General features: G+C 44.3%; 1 protein-coding gene across 1 annotated transcript, besides 1 other annotated feature; it reads left to right on the top strand.

Annotated features, from left to right (window-relative positions):
* Positions 1–8663: 8663 nt before the first annotated feature.
* rpl5 (ribosomal protein L5) lies at positions 8664–9254 on the top strand. Its single transcript has one exon. It carries the CDS (start codon positions 8664–8666, stop codon positions 9252–9254), a length of 591 nt encoding a protein of 196 aa, YP_004849341.1.
* A 54-nt stretch (positions 9255–9308) lies between these two features.
* Positions 9309–9604: a sequence feature (chloroplast-like DNA).
* Between the last annotated feature and the right edge of the window lie 1460 nt (positions 9605–11064).

Genomic DNA, 11064 nt, shown 5'->3' with positions numbered 1-11064 from the left:
ATTAGGAAATCAGAATTCGGACCACTAAAAAAGACAATGAAATATTCTTGAGCAATATTCTTTGTCAATATTCTTTGAACCTGGTTTAGTTTGTAGACTTTCCTCTTTCTTGGACTGATACTAAGAAAAAAGCCTATCCCTTGTTCCAATAACATCGATCAGTCGCTTCGCGCCTTTTTTTTCTTCCTTTCATTTCAGTAGGTTGCCGCTCCTTTGCAGTCTTTCTTTTCTTCTTCTGCCTGATTATTGCAGACTGCTCCGCTACTTTCATCCTTGCCTGCCGGTAGACGGAATGCGCACAAGAAAAGGTCTTATCGATGGGATGGGCCGACGGCCCGAGATAGCGCGTCTGGTCGATTTGTCCGTCGTCGTGTCGACTTTCTCAGTTGAGCGCTTTCCCTCCGTGGAGAAGAGGGTGCAGGTAGGGATGCTTTCTTCTGATATTTAGAATAGAGTTCATATACGAGATTCATAATAAATAATCGCTTTGCTTAAGAAAAGAGAAGATTTTGCCTATACTATAGTGGGCATTGACTCTTTTAGTAGTTTAGCTCGAGCGTGAACCTCTCCTGATACAACTCTTTCGAGCGTCTGAGAACCTCTTCCCTTTCTCTGTGCTAGGGCGAGAGTCCTACTCGTTCCCACTCCGCGGTGATGGAACTGTATCTCTTTCAAAGAGAAGATGGATGTGTAGGATTAAGAGAAAGAAGCCTTGAATGAGGCGATAGGGGAAGGAAAGGCCGCTTCTTCCACGACAGCAGGCTCTGCTTCAACCTCCTCTGCTACTTCATTCCCCGATCCAGGCTGATCTTCTGCAGCCACTTATGAAACTGAAACCGCAACAGACCCTGAGGATGACTTTGAAAGAGCTTGTTCCGTCCCTGTGACCTTGAGTACCTTTATCTCTTCCTGGTGGAGTTGCTGGGCAAAGGGAGACTATTTGTTGAATTACCTTTTTGGTGCAAGAACTGAAAGGGGGTCTCCAACCAACCCAGGGAATGAATGATTTCCAGAACTGGGACTGAGTGAGCCCCAAACCCTCTCTCTTCTTATCCCATAGGCTCGAGGGTCAATCCGCTTTCCTCTTCCCTTGGGACGGACTTCCATCAGATCTTGAGTATGAGTCAGAGTCAGCCATAGATTCCCCCATTCTATCTTTGAATCACCAGAATCCCAATTGAAGGAGGCTGCCTAAAGCCTAGAAGGTTAATATGGTTTTTAGTGGAATTCCAAATACTAAAGAGACTGCGTAGGTGCCAGGTTCGGTTAATTACGGATGGTCCGTCCTACTTCCTTCCATATGGATGGTCCTACGGATAAATCCTCCGGACGTAGGATAAATCCTGCGGACTCCGGACCCTGGACCTTTCTTTGGCCCATATGGATGGTCCTACTTCTAATGGATAGTCCTACGGATAAGAATCCTCCGGACTACGGATAAATCCTGCGGACTCCGGACTGCGGCCCCTGGACCTTTCTTTGATGGTCCTCCGGACTCCGGCGCAATTCAATATGCCTTTCATGAATGAGTGCAAGTCAAGAAAGATTGACTTAGGAGTCTGAAATCTTTCTTTCTGCAAATTCAGATTCCCCTAATATCCCTTGCCCTAGTTCACGGCGCCTCGTCTTTCTCCCACGTAGGGGTCGAGACTTTGATCCTCTGCCTTTCCCACGGACTTCTCTTTTTCTTATGCTTATGCTCACCGCGGAGATTTTGATATTGATAATAATTCAAGACCGAGCATTAGACAAAAATTGGAAAATAAGAGGCGCCGGTTAAGATATGCTTTTCATAGGGAATTCGTAGACTGAAGCCGGTCCGATTCCATTGGGCGAGAAAGTCCGCTTGGGTCCTCGAACCAGGCGATGTAGATCGCCAAAATAAATGGGGACATCAAAAAAAAGACTCTTCGATCGAAGGCGCAAAGTTCTAATGGATAGTCAGCTGGACACTCTATTACAAGTCTTCTCACGCAACTCACGGCAGCTAATTCTTTCTGAGCAATATTCTTTGCGCCTCCTACGCAGCTTAATATGTGAGCAAGGAATCGAAATTCTCGTTAACAAGAGAAAGAGACCGATCTGACTCGTCCCCTCTTCCTCCGCAGCCTTTGTTCATTGACTTATCAAGGAAGGTTGAGAAATTCAGTACTGAACTGAAGCCTCACGCGCGTGAGACCCCTGCCCCCTACCATCGGGCAGAGAAGTTGGAGAAGTCGGAACCCTTTCTGTAGCAAGAGATCTTACCCCGATTTCGTCCTATGAGAAATCCTTGCTATGGATTCAGAAATTGAATCACGAGATCAAAAGACGAGAAGAGCTTTAAGAGAAAGCCCACGTAGCGGGGAAGACTTTCCCTACAGCCGAGTAAGAACTCGAAATCTCTTTCGCATGAACTATTAAGAAAAAGTAGGATCGGGGAGTATTAGAATAGCGAATAGTCCTTCGGACAGATCGGAATCCGTCGTCCTTGCAGCTGAGTCAGGTCTTGACTTATTCCCTTTCTCCGTTGAATGAGTGAATGAAGGAGAAGCCTCAGATCTATCTTCCGATACCAGATTGACATCATAATAGTAAAGGCTTGATCTTTCTAGAAGTAGTACTTGATCCCGGAAAAAGGGATAGGCTTGATGCCAGATCCACTTTTAGGGTTGACTCCGCAGTTGAAGAAGGTTGTAATGAAACTAGCTCTTCTCTCTTTCTTCTTCTCTTAGATCATCCGTGATAATTGACTAAACTCTGTCAGGTGCTATCTACGAAGACCAAAAGCTTCGGGTATCTTTTTCTTTAGAAGGGACAGCATCCGATCGGGAGACAGGACCATCCGCGCCTAAACTTCCTATCTTCTTAATTCAGCTTCCGCGCCTGGTGAATCGAAAAAGCCTAGTTATTCATCTTCGGAGACAGTATCCGATTTAGCATTTAGTGGAAGGCAATATTCTTTGCTCCTATCGGGCGATCTTCTTATACGGACTTGAGATCCCGTAAATAATATATGACTTCTCGGCAAAGACCTACTCCAGATAGGGAGAGGTGTGAATATGCGAGAAAGAGGAAGCGGAGGTTCAAAGAATATTGATAAGACTGAGTATGAAAAGTGGCAGGTAGCTTCTTTCATAGGAAGTCTCACCTTCGTATTCTCTCAAGTCTTTAATGGGGCGCAGACGTTGGAGTCTTTGGTGGCCCTCCTTCTCCGTCTTCTTCCTTGCCGTAGGTTATTTGGAGTCTTTTGAAAGAAAGGTCCAGGCGCAAAGAAAAGAATATTGCCTTCTTTCTCTCATCAAAATTCCCTAATAGTCCTTCGGACCTGTCTTATGGAGCCTTTCTTTCTCCGTAGCTCCAGCGTAGCGGTTAAAGCACTTGATCCTCTATTTATCCGTCCGGAGTCCGTAGGACTATCCATATGGAAGTAGGACTATCCGTAATTAACCGAAGGACTCTAAAACGGAGGACCTGTCTTTGCGCCTTCTTTTTCCTCTCGCAGACTTAGGCTCAAAGAATGATCGAAGAAAGCCTCATTCATTGATCGATTTTGATGCCTCCAGAAAGCCCCACGGAGCGGAGCCGCCTAGCCTTCTACGCCATAAGATTCAAGCCTAGGAGAACTCGGACTAATCCAATCCGTAACCCACGTAGCGGTAGGAAGAGTTGCCAAGCCGCTCGCCCTGCGGGTTGCCCTTTTGTTTGGCTGAGAAAAGCTCTTTTCTTTCGGCTAAAGACCTACTAAAATCAAGCCTATCAACTAGAAAGTCAGAAAGAGAAAGCCTACCCTCGGGTACTGCTCCATTTCAATCGTGTATAAGAAAGACTCCCAGATGCTTTCTAGGCTATAGGTTTTTAATAGGTGCTGTTTCGGAAGCTCTCTCTCTTCCGGATTGACCTGATTTCATAGGCTTTCTGAACGAGTGGGAGGAGCAAAGATCATTGCGTGAGGTGCAAAGAGCGATGTAGGCGCTAAAGATGAACCGAAAATCTTCTTCTCTCTAATTTCATTGAGCCTACGCACAATATCCCTGTCTTATGGAGCCTCCAGGACGTCCTCTGGACCTCTTTCTTTTATCCCGTCCGAAGGCGCAAAGAGCGGTAAAAACCGATGTCATTGAATAAGGCGCATATTGCGAACTGATTTGAATAGCAAAGATTCCACTAAAAAAGCGGGACTAAACTAAACTCAAATTTCATTCAGCCTTCTGAACATAATGCTTTAAAACCGAAGGACGACTGATTCGAATGGAACTGAATACCTTACTCGTGTTCAAAAAGGAAGTTTGAATCCAAACCGGGAAAATCAAGTCGGGAGTCAACCTCGTTTAGATTTTTGAGAACGATATTCTTGCTATAAGCTTAGCCCACTCGGTCAAGCACCATCTTCCGCGGGAAAGAACGTCCCAACGGCGGCTTCCGAAGAAAGGGATAGAGGTCGATTCAACTCATCTGGAGCTCGCAATATTCTTTGCACCCTTTGTTCTTCAATCTTCTTTGAACCCTTTATTCACAAGTCCGGAGGACCAGTCTCACCCTCAGTCGCAGTCCGGAGGACCTGTGACGCATCTGGACCTTTCTTTTTAGTTCTTTGCTTTCTCAAATTGCATTGCGCCTTGTTTTGCTTCTGCTTTTTATGAAACTCGATCCGATACCTCCTAGTGGCGGGCTAGGTTCTAAGACAGGGAGTCCCAGATAATATAAGGATAGGGAATAGGGGAGGACAGGACTAGCCGAAAGCTAAGATAGGTTGAATGGGGGGAAGCTTTACCCCTTTCGGATCTTGGTGCGGATCTTCTTTCCGTTCTTGAACTGCCTAAATGGAAAGAACTCGTCGCCTCATTTGAGTATGATAGTCAAAAAAGTCTAGGTCTCACTCAGTGACCGACCCAACTAATGAACGGCTGGCTGGCTCCGAGACTGAAGACTCTTTTTATAGATCGGCCGTTGAATGCCTTATTGCCTAAGGCCTTTCAACTGTCTTTATTTATCCCCGTTTGTGAGAGAGAGAGATTTGACTTTTTTGTCCGAATTCTGATTTCCTAATCAATATATAAAGAATTCGAGCAATATTGATACCAGCCCATAACCATAAGACAGGTCCGAAGGACTATCCATTAGGGGATTTGATGAGAGGCGCAAAGATCTATGGCCCAATTATAAGGGGTCCAGATGACTATCCATTAGGGAATTTGAGCAGAGGCGCAATGAAATATGCGATTGAAGAATTGAGAAATCCATATTAAGCGACTGAGGACGGCTCAAGACGAGCGAAAGCTAGGTTAATACGGATAGTCCGGAGGACGGGGGAGAGGCGCAAAGAATATTCCGAGGAAGAGGACCATACGGACTACGGCAAGGGCCAAATGTCATGAATCAGAGGTGCAATATTGCGGCTCAATGAAGGAGAGGAATCGGTTAGGGAATATGAGTCTGTTGCCACTTCGGTGTCCAAGCTTGCGGCACCGGTATGCCACTTTCGAGAGTCGAGCCTTTAGTTTAGTCTATTGCGTGAGTTTCTAGTTCAAAGAGTAGGACAAGATTTTCCCTAGGGTCCGTCGCGTGCAGCCTTCTCGTCTTCAGCATTGAATAGAAATGAGATAAAGATGTCTGAACTAGTTTCGACCATTAAGGAATATCCATGCCTTACTCAAGCATAATATGAAAGAAGCAAGAGAAAAGACTTCTCATGCCTATACCCACTCTGCCTGCCTTTTAGGTGCCTCTGGTACACAAGGTGGTTGGTGGCTACCCAATAAAAGAAAAGAGATTGATCTTTGAATTCCTCGGCCTTATACTCCTCCGGCCAGCCCCTATCCCAGAGATAGGCTACGATGCTCTCCGTGGTGGATCTCAATCCTTGCTTTCTCTGCTGGGCATCCTCCCATAGCTTCCTTACAGTATTGTACCTCGACCAGAGGGCCTTTCTGAAATCGGGATCCTCTTCTAGCTCCATCCAATCATCGTATTCGTAAAGTCTCTGGAAGAGGATATCCACCCGCTCCTGCTCGCTTGCCAGCCTTTCGACCTTCTTGTGCTTGAAAGCCGCACTGGCCTCCCAGAGTATCTGTTGGAGGGATCTCTTTCACATAAGGTCTTTTGTCTTGCTTTGTCACATACGTACAAAGGGTGGACCAAGCTCAATCTCACACTGTCCGATATAATTAGTTTAACAGCATTATATCGGGAGGCATTCTCATTCAGTACAGCAAGGTGGAAATGTCTTGCTGCATCCTTGTGCTGCTCCCTGGCTATTACAATACTACTAGACCGAAAGAGAAGTGAAAACCGCCTCAATGAACAAAGGGCCTAATTGCATCTTGTGTAATTGATCTTCTATGCGGTCTGTCCGCTTGAGAGAGAGTGACTAGAATCACAACTTGATAAGATTCCTCTTCAAGCCTCTTTCCTTACTAGTAGTAAGCATTATGTTATAGTTCTTCAAGTCAAGAAGAATATTGAGCTGCTGATTAGACTACTACCACAATTCCATACACCACAATGAACATTGCTTTCTTACTGAGTTCCGGAGAACCTATTTAGAATAGCGAATAGTCCTTCGGACGGATGAAAGTAGCGGATGAATGAAGAAAAAAAGGAATAAGTCAATGAACAAGGGCTTCAAGGAAGAAAGAGAGAGTCCGACGCACATAAGAAAAGATAGGGACCAATGGAAGAGCGAACTTCTTAGCAGCTCTCTTTTATTTATACATAAAAAGAGAAGATTTCATTCTCTGGGCTGGGGATCGTAGGAAAGGCCCTAGAAAAAGAAGGTTCTATCCGGAGATGGTGCTTTCTTTTCTAACAAGAAGAAGAATTTCACACTCCTTCTTCTTCTGCCGATCTCAGTTACCTTTAAGAAAAAAGAGACTAATCAAAGAGTGAAAGGGAGAATGAATCTTGAGTACTGCCTGCCGATTTCAGTGGATAGCAGGAAGGGCCCGATCCAACTCGGTTGTATGATACCAGTCTGCCTACTTCTACTTTTTCCGAGACTTAGAACATTTCTTCCTCTGCAGCCCTACTTCTGCTTCAACAAAAGAAAGAACTTATCCGTCCTTCGGACTGGCACAAAGAAAAGTCAAGAAAAAAAGAAAAGAATAATTAACTCATTAACGAGAATGAAAGAATAATTAGGATTTCATAACTCGAATTCAAGAAGAATTATGAATCTGCTAGATTGAAGACGGAGTGAATTCCTAGGTTTTGGGCCTATAAAGTAGCAAGAAATCATGAAAATGCCTTCTTTTTCACTCAATTATCGTTAAATAGAAATCTTTGATTTAGTCCTATTTAGAAGCAAAAAAGCCGGGAAATAGCAATTCATTCATTGTCCTAGGACAGTCAATTCACATTTCTCAGTTCTAGTTTGAGTTTCTGGTCCGGAGAAATACAGGTCTATTCTGAAATCTAGCACAAAGATGTCTGAAATCATAATTCTTCTTTCATTCTCGTTAATGAGCTTCTTTCTTTGCGCCTTTCTTTCTCCTAATTTGTAAACTCTATATATTCTTGGACCCTTTCTTCTTTTCTTAGATAAATGCGCTTCGCTTCGCGCATCTGGACCCCTCCGGAGGAGCAAGGAATAGTTAGGTGCAAAGAATATTGCGTGAAAGCAGAATATTGATATTGCCTGAAACCTAATTATCGAATATTGCCTTCCACTTCAAAAAAGTCAGCCCACTACACGGGAAGAACTGATCAATGAAATTTGCCCTTATCAATGAGCGCAAAGAATATATAGACTACTCTTTATATATGGATTCCCCAACGATCCCCATTAGAATAGAACTCAGTCGCTTCGATAATTCTTTCGAGAATGAAACCTATTCGCCGAGACTGGTCCTCCGGCAGTCGCAATATTGCGCCTTGCTTCAATATTCTTTTCCGCAATATCAAATTCAAAGAGCCTCCGGACGACTGAAAGGTGCGAAGGATCAATGCGGAATATTGCGGGTTTGCGTGAGAGGCTCAATGTAATATGAGTTGAGGCGCATGAAATTCGGAGGCGCAAAGAATATTGCTGAGGAGTGCAAGGCGCAAAGAATATTGCCTGTCAGAAGGCCTATCCATTAGATAATTTGACTTTGGTCATCGACCGCCTTACAATATCCCTGTCTTATGGAGCCTTTGCCTTTGGTTTGCGCTCTTAGGCGAAGGACTATTTTAGAATAGCTCAACAACAGTTCTTCGCAAATTCTTTGCGCCTGGACCTTTCTTTTTCGTCCTTTTTTTCTTCATTCATCCGCCTCAATGGATCTGTCAATATTCTTTGAACCTTGTTTATTGACTCCTTTCAGTTTCTAGTCGGACCTCTTAATTCCACTAACCCGCTCCGTGGGCATTGACTATAGGAAAAAGGATTTCGCATCAATTCCATTGGCCCTCTCAAACCTTTTAATAGCCACTTCTCCACCAGTCTTTTTTTTCCACTGTTCACTCTTGAGCCCTGTCCAGAGAAAGCAAGATGCATTCATTCTGGTCAATTTGGGCAAGAGGATTGTTCAGCCTCTCATAATTAAGGCGAGTACCCGATTCACACCCGGTTTCATTGCATCTCTGTACTCAATCCCCTTATCTGTCTCCCAGAACTGGCCTTATCTGGGGTCATTCATCGCTGTGGAATTCTAGACCTCCCTGTCCGGGGGTATATAAGCTTGGGGCCCTCTTTTCCCTTAGGAATGGGTCCGAGCCTACAACTCCAGTTTCATTACGAAGATATATCACGTCAGGAGCCGTTGCTCAAACTGAATTACACCAACGTTATGGAAGTTCCTGGATCGTCTGAAATAAGAGTCGTGCCAAAGGAACCCTATGATTTCAGAAGCAAAAATGGAAAATTGGCTATGGAGATTCTGCGCGGTCAGAAATTGATACAGACAAGGGGTTCGACAGGAAAGTCCTTTCGATCCAATCCATTCTTGGAGTCAAATAAAGACAAAGGATATGTCAGTGACCTAGCACGAGAAAGCACTCTCCGAGGGCATTCAATGTTTCATTTTTTTTTCAAAATAATTATAGGAATAGTACTGTCTTTCTTAAATTCTCCGGGCGAAATACGGAAAAACTCCATTCAATTCCCGATGGAAACGGAGTTTTTCGAATTCTTCCCGGAACTGGCAGATCATTTTGAGATCTTCTCTAATACTCTAGGGTTCCATGTGACTATTGTCACTTCGGCCAAGACACAAGATGAGACTTTACCACCGTGGAGCGGCTTTTTGAGAAAAAAATGGAATTTGAATTTGAAAAAAAGAAAAAGAAAAGATTGAAGCTCGCACACACTAGATTTATTTTCTTCCAAAAAAAATCAATACACCAGCTTAGATTTCTTGGATTTCTTGCTAAAATCAAGGGCGAGACTGAAAGGAGAGGAACAAGGCTCCATAAGAAAGGGATATTGTGCGCCAGTAACCCAAAGAAATGAAAGAAGAGCTTACTTATTTGATTCATTTCCTATCTAGGAGTCCTCAAACAAAGTTCCATTCGAGATTGGACTAAGAAGGAAGAAGGCGAGTCAGTATGCTAATGCCTCATCCTCAAATCAATCCTTCCCATAGGTTATTGTCCCAACTCAGTCATAAGTACTATTTTGAGGGATTTCATAGAATTCGAAAAAGCAAGAGCTGGGCATCAAGCTAGTGAGCTCAGTTTGCCTGGGAGAAGATGAAAGGAGTCTAGAAAGCGGAATAAGATCTTATTCTCTTCTTATTCTCTTTATAGACTGCTATCTCGTAAAGCTATGACTCATCAGTGGTTTTAGCTTGTATTGTGATGAGATGCTAGGTGCTTAAGCAAGAAAATTCCATCTTTTCTCCTCGCATATTTCATTGCGCCTCAGTCGCAGTCCGGAGGACCTGTCTTATGGCGCATCTTGACCCGAGGAGCAAGGAATAGTTAAGAGCAGTGAATTGAGAGACCGGAGGACTGGTCTCGCTGCTTAGTTGCCCTCAGGAGTTGACCCTCGAGTTCTAATTAGCGGCTCCCCCTTTCCTTTCAATGAATAGTTGAAAAAACCTCTTTTGTGTCCAAACTCTCGGTTTGAAAGAATCTCTCCCCATCCTTTGCATCAATAAGAGCATACTATCTTTCTTAGAGAAAGGGGCAAGTTTACCCTTTTACTTCAAGTGAGTCCACTCAGCGACAGAGTTCCATGTCCTCAAGGCAACCTTCAATCCAGGGAGACTGATCTGGGGTCTTCTACATATCATCAGTCTTTGAAATGGACAGCTCGACCGAAGGCCTTGTCACGAGCTGGGCTCGAACCCTTGCCAAATAGAGTCGGATTTAGTACCTCTTATCGGTTTGCTGATCGCATCCTGCAGAGTGAGGATCACTAACCGCGGATCTTTGGACATGATGCCTACCATCTCCTACTTCGCTACTGGAAATTCTGATTATGCTCCTAAGGATTTTTCTGAGCGAGTTCCCTATATCGAGTGGATCAAATCCCAAGCCTGCTGGATTCAGATAACTGAATTTCTATCTTCTATCGAGCGAGGTGGCGGATGTCCTTTATCTCTCCGCTTTGGACTCAGTCACTAGCTTGCAGTAAAGGAAGAAGAAAGAATAGCATGGGAATTCTCTAAATATCCTCTCTCGATACGCTCTTGCGCTTCGCAGCACCCAGTTCATATGGCTACGAAAGGTCAGAGAGGTCTATAGGGCATCCCCGTTTTCTTCTTCCAGTCAACCGAGCAAGGAATACTGGAAAAGTGAGAAGTTGACCGTCCCCATTCGGTCTTACCTGATCGCCAAAGGAGAACAAGGACTCTAAAATACCGTGGCTGATAGCATAGCATGCGATCCGAAGCTAAGGCGCGGTAGGACAAAAGGAGTCGACTCTAAGATCAAATCGTGGGAAGGGTTCGTAGTACAATGAGGCGAGATTGGCATTTCATTCTTTCTCATTCAACTGCGCCCCACTTTAGGAATTATGAAATTCTCAGACTGATAGACCCGACTTATCATTCTTTCTTACTGGGGGCCCAATCCTAAACGGTTAACTACGTACTTCTTCCCGAAAGAGATAGAGAGTCAATCTCATTTTATGATTCCGCTCTGAGTTCTGAGTTGAGTTCA

The sequence above is a fragment of the Cucumis sativus genome (genome assembly GCF_000004075.3).
Source record: "Cucumis sativus mitochondrion chromosome 1, complete sequence".
In the NCBI taxonomy this organism is placed as follows: domain Eukaryota; kingdom Viridiplantae; phylum Streptophyta; class Magnoliopsida; order Cucurbitales; family Cucurbitaceae; genus Cucumis; species Cucumis sativus.
Note: the sequence above shows the minus strand (reverse complement) of the source record. Positions and strands in the feature narration are given on the sequence as shown.